The sequence below is a fragment of the Embiotoca jacksoni genome, unplaced genomic scaffold (assembly GCF_022577435.1).
Source record: "Embiotoca jacksoni isolate LCO1_2020_lvr unplaced genomic scaffold, fEmbJac1.0.p SCAF_136, whole genome shotgun sequence".
Classification (NCBI taxonomy): Eukaryota; Metazoa; Chordata; class Actinopteri; family Embiotocidae; genus Embiotoca; species Embiotoca jacksoni.
The window spans coordinates 19,663-40,433 of NW_027185270.1; the positions used below are offsets into that span (position 1 = coordinate 19,663).

At 35.2% G+C, this 20,771-nt stretch overlaps 1 protein-coding gene across 1 annotated transcript; it reads left to right on the plus strand.

The window, feature by feature from the left end:
- Positions 1–1,955: 1,955 nt before the first annotated feature.
- LOC138196838 (uncharacterized) lies at positions 1,956–19,364 on the plus strand. The gene is made up of 6 exons (XM_069147217.1): positions 1,956–2,021; positions 4,437–4,478; positions 4,570–4,953; positions 17,860–17,973; positions 18,629–18,719; positions 18,827–19,364. Exons 2-6 carry the CDS (start codon positions 4,439–4,441, stop codon positions 19,173–19,175), a joined length of 978 nt encoding a protein of 325 aa, XP_069003318.1. The 5' UTR covers positions 1,956–2,021; positions 4,437–4,438; the 3' UTR covers positions 19,176–19,364.
- Positions 19,365–20,771: the final 1,407 nt, after the last annotated feature.

A 20,771-nucleotide genomic window follows, 5' to 3' on the forward strand; every position in this document is an offset into this window, starting at 1 on the left:
GTGGAGGTCATCATCAGGTTACCTGCTACAGGTGGAGGTCATCATCAGGTTACCTGGTACAGGTGGAGGTCATCATCGGGTTACCTGCTACAGGTGGAGGTCATCATCAGGTTACAGGTGGAGGTCATCATCAGGTTACCTGTTAGAGGTGGAGATCATCATCAGGTTACCTGTTAGAGGTGGAGATCATCATCAGGTTACCTGTTATAGGTGGAGGTCATCATCAGGTTACCTGCTACAGGTGGAGGTCATCAGCAGGTTACCTGCTACAGGTGAAGGTCATCATCAGGTTACAAGTGGAGGTCATCATCAGGTTACCTGCTACAGGTGGAGGTCATCATCAGGTTACAGGTGGAGGTCATCATCAGGTTACCCACTACAGGTGGAGGTCATCATCGGGTTACCCGCTACAGTTGGAGGTCATCATCGGGTTACCGGTTAGAGGTGGAGGTCATCAAATTAAAGGTGGAGGAGATCATCAGGTTACAGGTGGAGGTCATCATGAGGTTACCTGTTATAGGTGGAGGTAGGGGGCGTGGCCTGTGGCCATAAATAAATGATAATTGAACTGATGGTAGGTGATAGTGTGTGCTGAGTAAACCCAGTGATGGTACCACAAGCCGTCATACAGAGACACAGGCGGAAATCACGGAAACACCACTGACTCCTCCTCCCCTCCATCCCTTATATACCGTCCACTGACTCCTCCTCCCGTCCATCCCTTATATACCGTCCACTGACTCCTCCTCCCCTCCATCCCTTATACACCGACCACTGACTCCTCCTCCCCTCCATCCCTTATACACCGTCCACTGACTCCTCCTCCCCTCCATCCCTTATACACCGTCCACTGACTCCTCCTCCCCTCCATCCCTTATACACCGTCCACTGACTCCTCCTCCCCTCCATCCCTTATACACCGTCCACTGACTCCTCCTCCCGATATCCCTTATACACCGTCCACTGACTCCTCCTCCCGATATCCCTTATACACCGTCCACTGACTCCTCCTCCCCTCCATCCCTTATACACCGTCCACTGACTCCTCCTCCCGATATCCCTTATACACCGTCCACTGACTCCTCCTCCCGACACGTCCACAGGAGACGCAGACTGGAAGAATGGATACCTTTAAACACACAGTTCTATCTCATGAACACAACATGAAGCAACACAGGACCCCTGATCAAATAGACAGACATGTTTATATGGGATATTTTACAGTTAATAATACAGGAACATATAATAAATATGACTCAGCAGGACTTCTCACAATAAAACCCCCTCAAGCCTCATGAGTGTAGTAACTCAACGTGTCCAGCAGAGAGACGTATAACTCTGTTCACATGCCAACCGATTTCAATAAGCAGCTTTTCTAATGCACATTTCAATATAAAGAAGTGATGAGACGATCGTGTGGACAAACCGAGAGTTTGTGAATGTGACCTGAACTGATCGTCATGTTCAGAGTTATTCCAGATATGAATGAAGACATCTCGTTGTTTCCTTCCTGACACAGAGGTCATCTACCTCTCCACACCGCTGCTATAAAAAGAAGATCCTTGTAAAAGCATTATGGCTCCCTGCAGGCGTCTGACCGATGAGTCACATCCCTCCACAATCAGAGCAGGTGATCATGAGGCTGTTAAACAGTAACCAGGCAGGTCAAAGACCTCAACGTGCAGCAACTCTTCTGAACTTTGTTTTAAAGGCGCTGCACACCTTGGTGAGAATGACTTCCTGTTTAATGTAACGTGTAGATAATGAAATAACATGATGAGGACAAGACGACAACCTGAGAGAATGAACTACTCTACACAACACTTCTATTATTTAACTAAATGTCCTGCTCTACCTGTTTATGAGTCTGAGCACCGGTCATGTTGAGAAGAAGAGAGGGAGGGATGACAGGACGAGCAGACTCCGCCCCCTGGACTTTGGAGGGTGTTTTAACTGTCCGTCTCCTTAGCGGTCAGACGCTGCATCGCTCCTCTTCATCTCAGCCAGAGACCGACATCACGGTGAGTACACCTGTAAGAACTGATCAGAGGACAGCTGATCGATAGCACTGATGGTCTGAAGGTGATTCACTGTTCTTAATGCAGGAGATTCTGTTCACCTGCTGCTCATCACCACCTGTATGATGGTCAGAGAAGGTTCTATGTTACAGCGATGGGCAGGATGATGTGTGTTGATCTGACATTCAACAGACGGCTGAAACGTTTTATCATGTTCATCTGTCTGATCATTTGCATTTGAAATGTGATGAGTCAAACTGAGGAAGATGCTGTAGAGCGTGGAGTCTCCTCTTCCAGGACTCCTCAGCTGTGTTCAACAAGCAGCTCTGAGTCTGTTACAACTTTACGAGACGAACTGGATGAGACGAATCCTGTTAGTACAGAAATAAATACAACCTCATTTAAAAAAAAATAGTGACGCTGTGTAGAACAGAAATTTAAAAAAAGAATGTGATGATTGTAAATGATGTAAAACCATATTTAATTGAAAATAGAGCAAAACCAACATATCAAATGTTGAAACGGGGAAATGTTATTGTTTTATAAAAATATCTGCTCATTTTGAATTTGATGGCAGTGAGGTGGATGATCATAGTTGTGGTGTCAGTGGGAACAACAGAGCAGCATGCAAGCAGAGTTTTTCAAAAACATAACTGAAATTTATTTGGAACAACAACAAAAAAGTACACCAGAGGATGCACTCCTCCACCTTCCTTTTAGACTTTGTCACTTCCTGTCTGCAGCCAATCAGGGAGGTTCTCTGGAGTTAGTTCCACTTCGACCCAAGTGGAATCCAACTGTCATGGATCAGTGCTGCTCGGTACTCAGTTCTACTTGATCACATAAGCGAGAGCAGTGTACGCCTTCCTGTTTGTATACACATCAACATGGAGTCAAGAAATTACATATTGAGAAGGGAGGAAGTCGATTCCAGCAACATAAATAACTCAAAAAAGTTGTTCCAGGATGATGTTCACCACTGAGCTGCATCACCTCTTCTTTTAACAACACTCTGGAAACATTGGGGAACTGAGGAGACCAGTTTCTGGAGTTTAGAAAGTGAAATGTGGTCCCATTCTTGCCTGATAGAGGATTTCAGCTGCTCAACAGTTCAGGGTCTCCTTTGTTGTATTGTTCATGTCCTGATGCTCCAGATGTTTTCAATGATTGACAGGTCTGGACTGCAGGAGGCCAGTTTATCAGCGGACTCTTCTACTAGAGAACCATGCTGTTGGAATACGTGCAGAATGTGGTTGGACGTTGTTCTGCTGAAATAAACAAGACCTTCCCTGAAAGAGACGTTGTCTGGATGGCAGCATATGTTGCTCCAAAACCTGAATATATCATTCAGCAGTAATGCTTCCTTCCAGATGTTCAAGCTACCCATGCCATGTGCACTAATGCATCCCTGTACCATCACAGATGCTGGCTTTAGAACTGAGCTGATAACAAGCTGGATGGTCCCTCTCCTCTTTAACCTGGAGGATGCAGCGTCCATGATTTCCAAACAGAATCTCAGATTGTGATCCATCAGACCTCAGGACAGTTGTCCACTTCACCTCAGCCCATCTTCAATGATCTCGGTCCAGAGAAGGCGGCGGTGTTTCTGGATCATGTTTCTATCTGGTTTCTTCTTTGGAGAGTTTTAACATCATTTGTGGACGCAGCGATGAACTGTGTTCACAGATGATGGTTTTCACAAGTGTTCCTGAGCCCATGCAGTGATTTCCACTCCAGAATAGTGTGTTTTTAATGCAGTGCTGCCTGAGGGCCCGAAGATCACCACCATCCAATATTGGTTTCCAGCCTTGTCCCTTGTGTTCAGAGATTTCTCCAGATTCTCTGAATCTTTTAATGATATTATGAACCGTAGACGATGAAATCCACTAATTCTTTGTAGTTTTACATTGAGGAACATTATTGTTGCACTATTTTCCAACACAGTCTTTCAGAGTGGTGAACCTCTCCCCATCTTCACTGCTGAGAGACTCCGCCTCTCTGAAATCATCTTTTTATACCCAATCATGTGACTGATCTGTTGCCATGGTAACCTCATTCCTGGTCAGATGTTCCACCAGGTTTCACCACTTTTTCAGTCTTTTGTTGATGCTGCAACCACTTTACGAGACGTGTTGCTGCCATCAAATTCAAAATGAACTTATATTTTTCAGATAACAATAACATTTTCTCCATTTTAATATTTGATATGTTGTCTTTGGTCTATTTTCAATTAAATATGAGATTTTACAAATGATCACTTTCTGTTTTAAGTTACATTTTACACCGATTTTTCATCTGTCAGTTCACTCTAGCAGTTTATATGTATGTTAGCTGTTGTGTAGATGTGTGTTTTCAGGGCTTGCTTTTTTTAAAGTGACATTGCTGTGATTTATGATAACAATACTCCATCCTCTGTAGATATGATCGATATCTGGATCTTACTGTTTCTCCTCCTGTCGGGTAAATTAAAGCTTTATTCACATACATTCATAACTGGTTTGCTAAATCAGCATCCATGAATGTAACACTGTCACCCTGTCCACTCCTGCAGGGGGGATGGCTTTCATGATCCACAACAACCAGCACAGCCTCTGTCTGGAGAACCCAGCAGGAACAGCTGAAGTCCTTCTGAAGCAGTGCAACCTGGACTCAGCGTCTCAGCAATGGATGTGGATCAATCAGGGCATGCTGATGTGTGTCGCATCATCCAGGTGTTTGTGGGCCCAGCACAGGGAGCCAGTCAGGACCCAGTCCTGCTACGGGCCGCAGATTGATGATGTGGGGTTAATGTGGGAGTGTGACAGGGACAGACTGATCAGCAGAAACACATCAATGCTGCTGTCAGTCAATGGCCAACATCTGGTTCTCTCACAACACAGCAAACAGTCAAAGTGGAGATCTCTGGATGAGGGGGACATCTGCCAAGAGCGACTGAGTGAGTCAGACGCCATCACTGTTTTCTGAACATGTGAAAATTTCTACTAGATTAATATAGTCCATGTTGGTTATTACTATAGTCTATGTTGGTTATTATTAATATAGTCCATGTTGGTTATTAATATAGTCTATGTTGGTTATTACTATAGTCCATGTTGGTTATTAATATAGTCCATGTTGGTTATTACTATAGTCCATGTTGGTTATTATTACTATCGTCCATGTTGGTTATTACTATAGTCCATGTTGGTTATTATTAATATAGTCCATGTTGGTTATTAATATAGTCTATGTTGGTTATTACTATAGTCCATGTTGGTGATTAATATAGTCCATGTTGCCAAGAGCGACTGAGTGAGTCAGACGCCATCACTGTTTTCTGAACATGTGAAAATTTCTACTAGATTTATATAGTCCATGTTGGTTATTAATATAGTCCATGCTGGTTATTACTATAGTCCATGTTGGTTATTAATATAGTCCATGCTGGTTATTACTATAGTCCATGTTGGTTATTACTATAGTCCATGTTATTGTAGTCCATGTTGGTTATTACTATAGTCCGTGTTGGTTATTATTAATATAGTCCATGTTGGTTATTACTATAGTCCATGTTGGTTATTAATATAGTCCATGTTGGTTATTAATATTGTCCATGTTGGTTATTACTATAGTCCATGTTGGTTATTACTATAGTCCATGTTATTGTAGTCCATGTTGGTTATTATTATAGTCCATGTTGGTTATTAATATAGTCCATGCTGGTTATTACTATAGTCCATGTTGGTTATTAATATAGTCCATGCTGGTTATTACTATAGTCCATGTTGGTTATTATTATAGTCCATGTTGGTTATTACTATAGTCCATGTTATTGTAGTCCATGTTGGTTATTACTATAGTCCGTGTTGGTTATTATTAATATAGTCCATGTTGGTTATTAACATAGTCTATGTTGGTTATTACTATAGTCCATGTTGGTTATTATTATAGTCCATGTTGGTTATTACTATAGTCCATGTTGGTTATTAATATAGTCCATGTTGGTTATTATTAATATAGTCCATGTTGGTTATTACTATAGTCCATGTTGGTTATTATTAATATAGTCCATGTTGGTTATTACTATAGTCCATGTTGGTTATTATTAATATAGTCCATGTTAGTTGTTAATATAGTCTATGTTGGTTATTACTATAGTCCATGTTGGTTATTAATATAGTCCATGTTGGTTATAACTATAGTCCATGTTGGTTATTATTACTATAGTCCATGTTGGTTATTACTATAGTCCATGTTGTTTATTACTATAGTCCATGTTGGTTATTATTAATATAGTCCATGTTGGTTATTATCAATATAGTCCATGTTGGTTATTAATATAGTCTATGTTGGTTATTACTATAGTCCATGTTGGTTATTATTACTATAGTCCATGTTGGTTATTACTATAGTCCATGTTGTTTATTACTATAGTCCATGTTGGTTATTATTACTATAGTCCATGTTGGTTATTACTATAGTCCATGTTGTTTATTACTATAGTCCATGTTGGTTATTATTAATATAGTCCATGTTGGTTATTATCAATATAGTCCATGTTGGTTATTAATATAGTCTATGTTGGTTATTACTAAAGTCCATGTTGGTTATTAATATAGTCCATGTTGGTTATTAATATAGTCCATATTGGTTATTATTAATATAGTCCATGTTGGTTATTAATATAGTCTATGTTGGTTATTACTATAGTCCGTGTTGGTTACTACTATAGTCCGTGTTGGTTATTACTATAGTCCGTGTTGGTTATTAATATAGTCCGTGTTGGTTATTACTATAGTCCGTGTTGGTTATTAATATAGTCCGTGTTGGTTATTACTATAGTCCGTGTTGGTTATTATTAATATAGTCCATGTTGGTTATTACTATAGTCCATGTTGGTTATTATTAATATAGTCCATGTTAGTTGTTAATATAGTCTATGTTGGTTATTACTATAGTCCATGTTGGTTATTAATATAGTCCATGTTGGTTATTATCAATATAGTCCATGTTGGTTATTAATATAGTCTATGTTGGTTATTACTATAGTCCATGTTGGTTATTAATATAGTCCATGCTGGTTATTACTATAGTCCATGTTGGTTATTAATATAGTCCATGCTGGTTATTACTATAGTCCATGTTGGTTATTACTATAGTCCATGTTGGTTATTACTATAGTCCATGTTATTGTAGTCCATGTTGGTTATTACTATAGTCCGTGTTGGTTATTATTAATATAGTCCATGTTGGTTATTAACATAGTCTATGTTGGTTATTACTATAGTCCATGTTGGTTATTATTATAGTCCATGTTGGTTATTACTATAGTCCATGTTGGTTATTAATATAGTCCATGTTGGTTATTATTAATATAGTCCATGTTGGTTATTACTATAGTCCATGTTGGTTATTATTAATATAGTCCATGTTGGTTATTACTATAGTCCATGTTGGTTATTATTAATATAGTCCATGTTAGTTGTTAATATAGTCTATGTTGGTTATTACTATAGTCCATGTTGGTTATTAATATAGTCCATGTTGGTTATAACTATAGTCCATGTTGGTTATTATTACTATAGTCCATGTTGGTTATTACTATAGTCCATGTTGTTTATTACTATAGTCCATGTTGGTTATTATTAATATAGTCCATGTTGGTTATTATCAATATAGTCCATGTTGGTTATTAATATAGTCTATGTTGGTTATTACTATAGTCCATGTTGGTTATTATTACTATAGTCCATGTTGGTTATTACTATAGTCCATGTTGTTTATTACTATAGTCCATGTTGGTTATTATTACTATAGTCCATGTTGGTTATTACTATAGTCCATGTTGTTTATTACTATAGTCCATGTTGGTTATTATTAATATAGTCCATGTTGGTTATTATCAATATAGTCCATGTTGGTTATTAATATAGTCTATGTTGGTTATTACTAAAGTCCATGTTGGTTATTAATATAGTCCATGTTGGTTATTAATATAGTCCATATTGGTTATTATTAATATAGTCCATGTTGGTTATTAATATAGTCTATGTTGGTTATTACTATAGTCCGTGTTGGTTACTACTATAGTCCGTGTTGGTTATTACTATAGTCCGTGTTGGTTATTAATATAGTCCGTGTTGGTTATTACTATAGTCCGTGTTGGTTATTAATATAGTCCGTGTTGGTTATTACTATAGTCCGTGTTGGTTATTATTAATATAGTCCATGTTGGTTATTACTATAGTCCGTGTTGGTTATTACTATAGTCCGTGTTGGTTATTGCTATAGTCCATGTTGGTTATTATTAATATAGTCCATGTTGGTTATTAATATAGCCCATGTTGGTTATTACTATAGTCCATGTTAGTTATTACTATAGTCCATGTTAGTTATTAATATAGTCCATGTTGGTTATTACTGTAGTACATGTTGGTTATTAATATAGTCCATGTTGGTTATTACTATAGTCCAAGTTAGTTATTAATATAGTCCATGTTGGTTATTAATATAGTCCATGTTGTTTATTACTATAGTCCGTGTTGGTTATTACTATAGTCCGTGTTGGTTATTACTATAGTCCGTGTTGGTTATTAATATAGTCCGTGTTGGTTATTACTATAGTCCGTGTTGGTTATTATTAATATAGTCCATGTTGGTTATTACTATAGTCCATGTTGGTTATTACTATAGTCCGTGTTGGTTATTACTATAGTCCGTGTTGGTTATTATTAATATAGTCCATGTTGGTTATTACTATAATCCGTGTTGGTTATTATTAATATAGTCCATGTTGGTTATTAATATAGCCCATGTTGGTTATTACTATAGTCCATGTTAGTTATTACTATAGTCCATGTTAGTTATTAATATAGTCCATGTTGGTTATTACTATAGTCCATGTTGGTTATTAATATAGTCCGTGTTGGTTATTAATATAGTCCATGTTGGTTATTACTATAGTCCATGTTAGTTATTAATATAGTCCATGTTGGTTATTACTATAGTCAATGTTGGTTATTAATATAGTACATGTTGGTTATTACTATAGTCCATGTTAGTTATTAATATAGTCCATGTTGGTTATTAATATAGTCCATGTTGGTTATTACTATAGTCCATGTTGGTTATTAATATAGTACATGTTGGTTATTAATATAGTCCATGTTGGTTATTACTATAGTCCAAGTTGGTTATTACTGTAGTACATGTTGGTTATTAATATAGTCCATGTTGGTTATTATTAATATAGTCCATGTTGGTTATTAATATAGTCCATGTTGGTTGTTAATATAGTCTATGTTGGTTATTACTATAGTCCATGTTGGTTATTAATATAGTCCATGTTGGTTATAACTATAGTCCATGTTGGTTATTATTACTATAGTCCATGTTGGTTATTACTATAGTCCATGTTGTTTATTACTATAGTCCATGTTGGTTATTATTAATATAGTCCATGTTGGTTATTATCAATATAGTCCATGTTGGTTATTAATATAGTCTATGTTGGTTATTACTATAGTCCATGTTGGTTATTATTACTATAGTCCATGTTGGTTATTACTGTAGTCCATGTTGTTTATTACTATAGTCCATGTTGGTTATTATTACGATAGTCCATGTTGGTTATTACTATAGTCCATGTTGTTTATTACTATAGTCCATGTTGGTTATTATTAATATAGTCCATGTTGGTTATTATCAATATAGTCCATGTTGGTTATTAATATAGTCTATGTTGGTTATTACTAAAATCTATGTTGGTTATTAATATAGTCCATGTTGGTTATTAATATAGTCCATGTTGGTTATTATTAATATAGTCCATGTTGGTTATTAATATAGTCTATGTTGGTTATTACTATAGTCCGTGTTGGTTACTACTATAGTCCGTGTTGGTTATTACTATAGTCCGTGTTGGTTATTAATATAGTCCGTGTTGGTTATTACTATAGTCCGTGTTGGTTATTATTAATATAGTCCATGTTGGTTATTACTATAGTCCATGTTGGTTATTACTATAGTCCGTGTTGGTTATTACTATAGTCCGTGTTGGTTATTGCTATAGTCCATGTTGGTTATTATTAATATAGTCCATGTTGGTTATTACTATAGTCCATGTTGGTTATTACTATAGTCCGTGTTGGTTATTATTAATATAGTCCATGTTGGTTATTAATATAGCCCATGTTGGTTATTACTATAGTCCATGTTAGTTATTACTATAGTCCATGTTAGTTATTAATATAGTCCATGTTGGTTATTACTGTAGTACATGTTGGTTATTAATATAGTCCATGTTGGTTATTACTATAGTCCAAGTTAGTTATTAATATAGTCCATGTTGGTTATTAATATAGTCCGTGTTGGTTATTACTATAGTCCGTGTTGGTTATTACTATAGTCCGTGTTGGTTATTAATATAGTCCGTGTTGGTTATTACTATAGTCCGTGTTGGTTATTATTAATATAGTCCATGTTGGTTATTACTATAGTCCATGTTGGTTATTACTATAGTCCGTGTTGGTTATTACTATAGTCCGTGTTGGTTATTATTAATATAGTCCGTGTTGGTTATTACTATAGTCCATGTTGGTTATTACTATAATCCGTGTTGGTTATTATTAATATAGTCCATGTTGGTTATTAATATAGCCCATGTTGGTTATTACTATAGTCCATGTTAGTTATTACTATAGTCCATGTTAGTTATTAATATAGTCCATGTTGGTTATTACTATAGTCCATGTTGGTTATTAATATAGTCCATGTTGGTTATTAATATAGTCCATGTTGGTTATTACTATAGTCCAAGTTAGTTATTAATATAGTCCATGTTGGTTATTACTGTAGTACATGTTGGTTATTACTATAGTCCATGTTAGTTATTAATATAGTCCATGTTGGTTATTACTATAGTCCATGTTGGTTATTAATATAGTCCATGTTGGTTATTACTATAGTCTATGTTGGTTATTATTAATATAGTCCATGTTGGTTATTAATATAGTCTATGTTGGTTATTACTATAGTCCATGTTGGTTATTAATATAGTCCATGTTGGTTATTACTATAGTCCATGTTGGTTATTATTACTATCGTCCATGTTGGTTATTACTATAGTCCATGTTGGTTATTATTAATATAGTCCATGTTGGTTATTAATATAGTCTATGTTGGTTATTACTATAGTCCATGTTGGTGATTAATATAGTCCATGTTGCCAAGAGCGACTGAGTGAGTCAGACGCCATCACTGTTTTCTGAACATGTGAAAATTTCTACTAGATTTATATAGTCCATGTTGGTTATTAATATAGTCCATGCTGGTTATTACTATAGTCCATGTTGGTTATTAATATAGTCCATGCTGGTTATTACTATAGTCCATGTTGGTTATTACTATAGTCCATGTTATTGTAGTCCATGTTGGTTATTACTATAGTCCGTGTTGGTTATTATTAATATAGTCCATGTTGGTTATTACTATAGTCCATGTTGGTTATTAATATAGTCCATGTTGGTTATTAATATTGTCCATGTTGGTTATTACTATAGTCCATGTTGGTTATTACTATAGTCCATGTTATTGTAGTCCATGTTGGTTATTATTATAGTCCATGTTGGTTATTAATATAGTCCATGCTGGTTATTACTATAGTCCATGTTGGTTATTAATATAGTCCATGCTGGTTATTACTATAGTCCATGTTGGTTATTACTATAGTCCATGTTGGTTATTACTATAGTCCATGTTATTGTAGTCCATGTTGGTTATTACTATAGTCCGTGTTGGTTATTATTAATATAGTCCATGTTGGTTATTACTATAGTCCATGTTGGTTATTAATATAGTCCATGTTGGTTATTATTAATATAGTCCATGTTGGTTATTACTATAGTCCATGTTGGTTATTATTAATATAGTCCATGTTGGTTATTACTATAGTCCATGTTGGTTATTATTAATATAGTCCATGTTAGTTGTTAATATAGTCTATGTTGGTTATTACTATAGTCCATGTTGGTTATTAATATAGTCCATGTTGGTTATAACTATAGTCCATGTTGGTTATTAATATAGTCTATGTTGGTTATTACTATAGTCCATGTTGGTTTTTAATATAGTCCATGCTGGTTATTACTATAGTCCATGTTGGTTATTAATATAGTCCATGCTGGTTATTACTATAGTCCATGTTGGTTATTACTATAGTCCATGTTGGTTATTACTATAGTCCATGTTATTGTAGTCCATGTTGGTTATTACTATAGTCCGTGTTGGTTATTATTAATATAGTCCATGTTGGTTATTAACATAGTCTATGTTGGTTATTACTATAGTCCATGTTGGTTATTATTATAGTCCATGTTGGTTATTACTATAGTCCATGTTGGTTATTAATATAGTCCATGTTGGTTATTATTAATATAGTCCATGTTGGTTATTACTATAGTCCATGTTGGTTATTATTAATATAGTCCATGTTGGTTATTACTATAGTCCATGTTGGTTATTATTAATATAGTCCATGTTAGTTGTTAATATAGTCTATGTTGGTTATTACTATAGTCCATGTTGGTTATTAATATAGTCCATGTTGGTTATAACTATAGTCCATGTTGGTTATTATTACTATAGTCCATGTTGGTTATTACTATAGTCCATGTTGTTTATTACTATAGTCCATGTTGGTTATTATTAATATAGTCCATGTTGGTTATTATCAATATAGTCCATGTTGGTTATTAATATAGTCTATGTTGGTTATTACTATAGTCCATGTTGGTTATTATTACTATAGTCCATGTTGGTTATTACTATAGTCCATGTTGTTTATTACTATAGTCCATGTTGGTTATTATTACTATAGTCCATGTTGGTTATTACTATAGTCCATGTTGTTTATTACTATAGTCCATGTTGGTTATTATTAATATAGTCCATGTTGGTTATTATCAATATAGTCCATGTTGGTTATTAATATAGTCTATGTTGGTTATTACTAAAGTCCATGTTGGTTATTAATATAGTCCATGTTGGTTATTAATATAGTCCATATTGGTTATTATTAATATAGTCCATGTTGGTTATTAATATAGTCTATGTTGGTTATTACTATAGTCCGTGTTGGTTACTACTATAGTCCGTGTTGGTTATTACTATAGTCCGTGTTGGTTATTAATATAGTCCGTGTTGGTTATTACTATAGTCCGTGTTGGTTATTAATATAGTCCGTGTTGGTTATTACTATAGTCCGTGTTGGTTATTATTAATATAGTCCATGTTGGTTATTACTATAGTCCGTGTTGGTTATTACTATAGTCCGTGTTGGTTATTGCTATAGTCCATGTTGGTTATTATTAATATAGTCCATGTTGGTTATTAATATAGCCCATGTTGGTTATTACTATAGTCCATGTTAGTTATTACTATAGTCCATGTTAGTTATTAATATAGTCCATGTTGGTTATTACTGTAGTACATGTTGGTTATTAATATAGTCCATGTTGGTTATTACTATAGTCCAAGTTAGTTATTAATATAGTCCATGTTGGTTATTAATATAGTCCATGTTGTTTATTACTATAGTCCGTGTTGGTTATTACTATAGTCCGTGTTGGTTATTACTATAGTCCGTGTTGGTTATTAATATAGTCCGTGTTGGTTATTACTATAGTCCGTGTTGGTTATTATTAATATAGTCCATGTTGGTTATTACTATAGTCCATGTTGGTTATTACTATAGTCCGTGTTGGTTATTACTATAGTCCGTGTTGGTTATTATTAATATAGTCCATGTTGGTTATTACTATAATCCGTGTTGGTTATTATTAATATAGTCCATGTTGGTTATTAATATAGCCCATGTTGGTTATTACTATAGTCCATGTTAGTTATTACTATAGTCCATGTTAGTTATTAATATAGTCCATGTTGGTTATTACTATAGTCCATGTTGGTTATTAATATAGTCCGTGTTGGTTATTAATATAGTCCATGTTGGTTATTACTATAGTCCATGTTAGTTATTAATATAGTCCATGTTGGTTATTACTATAGTCAATGTTGGTTATTAATATAGTACATGTTGGTTATTACTATAGTCCATGTTAGTTATTAATATAGTCCATGTTGGTTATTAATATAGTCCATGTTGGTTATTACTATAGTCCATGTTGGTTATTAATATAGTACATGTTGGTTATTAATATAGTCCATGTTGGTTATTACTATAGTCCAAGTTGGTTATTACTGTAGTACATGTTGGTTATTAATATAGTCCATGTTGGTTATTATTAATATAGTCCATGTTGGTTATTAATATAGTCCATGTTGGTTGTTAATATAGTCTATGTTGGTTATTACTATAGTCCATGTTGGTTATTAATATAGTCCATGTTGGTTATAACTATAGTCCATGTTGGTTATTATTACTATAGTCCATGTTGGTTATTACTATAGTCCATGTTGTTTATTACTATAGTCCATGTTGGTTATTATTAATATAGTCCATGTTGGTTATTATCAATATAGTCCATGTTGGTTATTAATATAGTCTATGTTGGTTATTACTATAGTCCATGTTGGTTATTATTACTATAGTCCATGTTGGTTATTACTATAGTCCATGTTGTTTATTACTATAGTCCATGTTGGTTATTATTACGATAGTCCATGTTGGTTATTACTATAGTCCATGTTGTTTATTACTATAGTCCATGTTGGTTATTATTAATATAGTCCATGTTGGTTATTATCAATATAGTCCATGTTGGTTATTAATATAGTCTATGTTGGTTATTACTAAAATCTATGTTGGTTATTAATATAGTCCATGTTGGTTATTAATATAGTCCATGTTGGTTATTATTAATATAGTCCATGTTGGTTATTAATATAGTCTATGTTGGTTATTACTATAGTCCGTGTTGGTTACTACTATAGTCCGTGTTGGTTATTACTATAGTCCGTGTTGGTTATTAATATAGTCCGTGTTGGTTATTACTATAGTCCGTGTTGGTTATTATTAATATAGTCCATGTTGGTTATTACTATAGTCCATGTTGGTTATTACTATAGTCCGTGTTGGTTATTACTATAGTCCGTGTTGGTTATTGCTATAGTCCATGTTGGTTATTATTAATATAGTCCATGTTGGTTATTACTATAGTCCATGTTGGTTATTACTATAGTCCGTGTTGGTTATTATTAATATAGTCCATGTTGGTTATTAATATAGCCCATGTTGGTTATTACTATAGTCCATGTTAGTTATTACTATAGTCCATGTTAGTTATTAATATAGTCCATGTTGGTTATTACTGTAGTACATGTTGGTTATTAATATAGTCCATGTTGGTTATTACTATAGTCCAAGTTAGTTATTAATATAGTCCATGTTGGTTATTAATATAGTCCGTGTTGGTTATTACTATAGTCCGTGTTGGTTATTACTATAGTCCGTGTTGGTTATTAATATAGTCCGTGTTGGTTATTACTATAGTCCGTGTTGGTTATTATTAATATAGTCCATGTTGGTTATTACTATAGTCCATGTTGGTTATTACTATAGTCCGTGTTGGTTATTACTATAGTCCGTGTTGGTTATTATTAATATAGTCCGTGTTGGTTATTACTATAGTCCATGTTGGTTATTACTATAATCCGTGTTGGTTATTATTAATATAGTCCATGTTGGTTATTAATATAGCCCATGTTGGTTATTACTATAGTCCATGTTAGTTATTACTATAGTCCATGTTAGTTATTAATATAGTCCATGTTGGTTATTACTATAGTCCATGTTGGTTATTAATATAGTCCATGTTGGTTATTAATATAGTCCATGTTGGTTATTACTATAGTCCAAGTTAGTTATTAATATAGTCCATGTTGGTTATTACTGTAGTACATGTTGGTTATTACTATAGTCCATGTTAGTTATTAATATAGTCCATGTTGGTTATTACTATAGTCCATGTTGGTTATTAATATAGTCCATGTTGGTTATTACTATAGTCCATGTTGGTTATTACTATAGTCCATGTTAGTTATTAATATAGTCCATGTTGGTTATTACTATAGTCCATGTTGGTTATTAATATAGTACATGTTGGTTATTAATATAGTCCATGTTGGTTATTACTATAGTCCAAGTTGGTTATTACTGTAGTACATGTTGGTTATTAATATAGTCCATGTTGGTTATTACTATAGTCCAAGTTAGTTATTAATATAGTCCATGTTGGTTATTACTGTAGTACATGTTGGTTATTAATATAGTCCATGTTGGTTATTACTGTAGTACATGTTGGTTATTAATATAGTCCATGTTGGTTATTACTATAGTCCAAGTTGGTTATTACTGTAGTACATGTTGGTTATTAATATAGTCCATGTTGGTTATTAATATAGTCCATGTTGGTTATTACTGTAGTACATGTTGGTTATTAATATAGTCCATGTTGGTTATTACTATAGTCCAAGTTAGTTATTAATATAGTCCATGTTGGTTATTACTATAGTCCATGTTGGTTATTAATATACTCCATGTTGGTTATTACTATAGTCCGTGTTGGTTATTAATATAGTCCGTGTTGGTTATTACTATAGTCCGTGTTGGTTATTACTATAGTCCGTGTTGGTTATTATTAATATAGTCCATGTTGGTTATTACTATAGTCCATGTTGGTTATTACTATAGTCTGTGTTGGTTATTACTATAGTCCGTGTTGGTTATTATTAATATAGTCCGTGTTGGTTATTACTATAGTCCATGTTGGTTATTACTATAATCCGTGTTGGTTATTATTAATATAGTCCATGTTGGTTATTAATATAGCCCATGTTGGTTATTACTATAGTACATGTTAGTTATTACTATAGTCCATGTTAGTTATTAATATAGTCCATGTTGGTTATTACTATAGTCCATGTTGGTTATTAATATAGTCCATGTTGGTTATTAATATAGTCCATGTTGGTTATTACTGTAGTACATGTTGGTTATTAATATAGTCCATGTTGGTTATTACTATAGTCCAAGTTGGTTATTACTGTAGTACATGTTGGTTATTAATATAGTCCATGTTGGTTATTACTGTAGTACATGTTGGTTATTAATATAGTCCATGTTGGTTATTACTATGGTCCAAGTTGGTTATTACTGTAGTACATGTTGGTTATTAAAATAGTCCATGTTGGTTATTAATATAGTCCATGTTGGTTATTAATATAGTCCATGTTGGTTATTAATATAGTCCATGTTGGTTATTACTATAGTCCATGTTGGTTATTAATATAGTCCATGTTGGTTATTAATATAGTCCATGTTGGTTATTACTATAGTCCAAGTTAGTTATTAATATAGTCCATGTTGGTTATTACTATAGTCCATGTTGGTTATTAATATAGTCCATGTTGGTTATTACTGTAGTACATGTTGGTTATTAATATAGTCCATGTTGGTTATTACTGTAGTACATGTTGGTTATTAATATAGTCCATGTTGGTTATTACTGTAGTACATGTTGGTTATTAATATAGTCCATGTTGGTTATTACTATAGTCCAAGTTAGTTATTACTATAGTCCAAGTTAGTTATTACTGTAGTCCGTGTTGATTATTACTATAGTCCATGTTGGATATTACTATAAACCATGTGAGTTTCAACACTGAGACAAGCCTTCACATGCAGGCAGACTGCAGTAGAAGCACTCAGATCTTTCATCTGTCAATTTAATACTACTACTACTTAATATAATACTAATATAATACCATATAATAATAATCTATAATAGAACAGGTTTTTCTGTGGTGTAACAGACAGCTGTGGTATTGTTGTGTTCCTTTCCAGGACTCAGGAGAGCTTCTGGTTCTGATCCAGCTGCAGAGGAGCAGACAGGAGAGCTGGCCGCCATGACCGAGGAGCAGAGAGAGTACCTGCGCTGGTTCTATCGCACAGAGGACCGTAAGTATGAACCAGGACCGTCTCCCAACCTAAAGTCCATTTAGACAAAAGTTGGGATTCTTTTTCAAATATAATGAAAACAAGAATCTGTGATTTGTTCATTTTTTGACGCTCCATCTAAAGGACAAAAGTACAAAGATTTAAAATGTTTTCACTTAACAACTTATTTATATTTTGTAGAAATTCATTTAGCTGCAACACTAAAATAAACTGGGACAGAAACAGTAAAGGTGGGAAGACTGCGACATTGATGAAATATCAGCAGGTGTGTTGGTTACATGACATGAGCATCAATCAAAGGTCCCATGAACCTGTACTTCTGGACCGAGGTGTTCATCTTTTTCCTGATGAAGTTCTGTGTTCGGCACTTTGCCACCATGGATGCCGATGAAGATCTCAGAGATCCTTGTTTGAATTGAGTTTTATAAAAGGTCCCACCTTTTCTTGAAATGTTTATTTTGAGCGTGGTGTCATGATGTTGTTATTCAAGCATCAGGCTGGTGAGGAGAGATTGAAGTTGATCACAGAGGGAAAAAACAGCTTCCCCTCACCGTCCTTCTCTTCAGCCTGTAGTTCCTCATGTTTTTCATGGTAAAGCACCTCCTCATATGATGTTCTGAGTTCTCGTGTGAGCTGTGTTGTCGTCACCCTGCAGCAACCACATGGAAGTTTGTTCTGCTGGGATTGGCCTTCATCTGTCTCCTCATTGGTTTCCTGCTGCTGGGAATGGGATCCATGGCCAACAAGTAAGACCAGTTATGAAGTTATACAACTACCATGTTATCAGAAAATCAAATTGCCATATGTAATTTTTTAAGTTGCTGAGTGACATCGTAGTCTGTCCTAAATACAGGAGCAGAAAGAAGATCGCTCAGTACAAAGCAGCAGCAGCTCTGGTTCACAGAAGTGAAGATGAGGAGCTTCGAGTGATTTCAGCGCTCAGCGACCTCAACGGCTTCATCACGGAGACGTCGTCGCCATCAGACCGGCTGCAGGGAGACAGAGACGAGCTCAGAGCAGGAAACATCGTGGTCACGTGGAAAAATGGCAACACCTCCTGCCTGTACTCCGACCCAGCAGAGGAGGAGGAGAAGCAGGAGGAAGAGGAGGAGGAGAAACAGGAGGAAGAGGAGGAGGAGAAACGGGAGGAGGTGTCCACTGCGCAGGTGGAGACTCAAGATGGAGTGACGATCACAGAGTGAAGCGTGTAACGTGAACGAGCCGGTCACAGCTGATGAGCTGTATTTTAAATGTGGTTCTCTTCCTCCATCTGCAGCTCTGGACAACAGAGCAGTTCTATCACAACCGGGTCTGTCTGCCTGCAGGAGTTCATTATTAATGATAGCAGATAGCAGCAGTCATGTTGAAAATAAAAAGATCAGATCATCAAACGTGTGATGTGTTGATATTATCTTACTGTAAACAAATCGTTCAATCCGTCGTATGTTTGTTTGTTTGTTTGTCCCTCGTATATCTAAACAACTGTTCAGGAGATGCAGCAGAATAAGACCCAAATGCAGAAACAGGACGGAGATCAGATAGATAGATAGATAGATAGATAGATAGATAGATAGATAGATAGATAGATAGATAGATAGATAGATAGATAGATAGATAGATAGATAGATAGATAGATAGATAGATATACAGATATAAATACATATGTGTATATATATATACATACATTGGTGTGAAACATTGTTTGCCCCCTTCCTGATTTCTTATTTGTTTGCATGTTTGTCACTTAAATGTTTCAGATCATCAAACAAATGTAAATATTAGTCAAAGATAACACAAGTAAACACAAAATGCAGTTTTTAAATGAAGGTTTTTATTATTAAGGGAGAAAAACAATCCAAACCCACATGGCCCTGTGTGAAAAAGTGTTTCCCCCTAAACCTAATAACTGGTTGGACCACCCTCAGCAGCAACAACTGTAATCAAGCGTTTGTGATAACTTGCAACGAGTCTTTTCCAGCTGTGGAGGAATGTTGGCTGACTCATCTTTACAGAGTTGTTGTAATTCAGACACATTGGAGGGTTTTCCAGCACCAACCTCCTTTTTAAGGTCATGTCACAGCATCTCAATAGGATTCAGGTCAGGACTTTGACGAGGCCACTCCAAAGTCTTCATTTTGTTTTTCTTCATCCATTCAGAGGTGGACTTGCTGGTGTGTTTTGGATCATCGTCCTGCTGCAGAACCCAAGTTGGCTTCAGCTTGAGGTCACGAACAGATGGCCGGACGTTCTCCTTCAGGATGTTTTGGTAGACGGTAGAATTCATGGTTCCATTTATCACAGCAAGTCTTCCAGGTCCTGAAGCAGTAAAACAGCCCCAGACCATCACACTACCACCACCATATTTTACTGTTGGTATGAGGTTCTTCTTCTGAAATGTGGTGTTACTTTTACACCAGATGTAACGGGACACACACCTTCCAAAAAGTTCAACTTTGGTCTCGTCAGTCCACAGAGTATTTTCCCAAAAGTCTCGGGGATCATCAAGATGTTTTCTGGTAAAAATGAGACGAGCCTTAATGTTCTTTGTGCTCAGCGGTGATTTTGGTCTTGGAACTCAGCCATGCAGCCATTTCTGCCGAGTCTCTTTCTTCTGGTGGAGTCATGAACACTGACCTGAACTGAGGCAAGTGAGGCCTGCAGTTCTTTTAATGTTGTTGTGGGGTCTTTTGTGACCTCTCGGATGAGTCGTCTCTGCTCTCTCGGGGTAATTTTGGTCGGCCGGCCGCTCCTGGGAAGGTTCACCACTGTTCCATGTTTTCTCCATTTGTGGATAATGG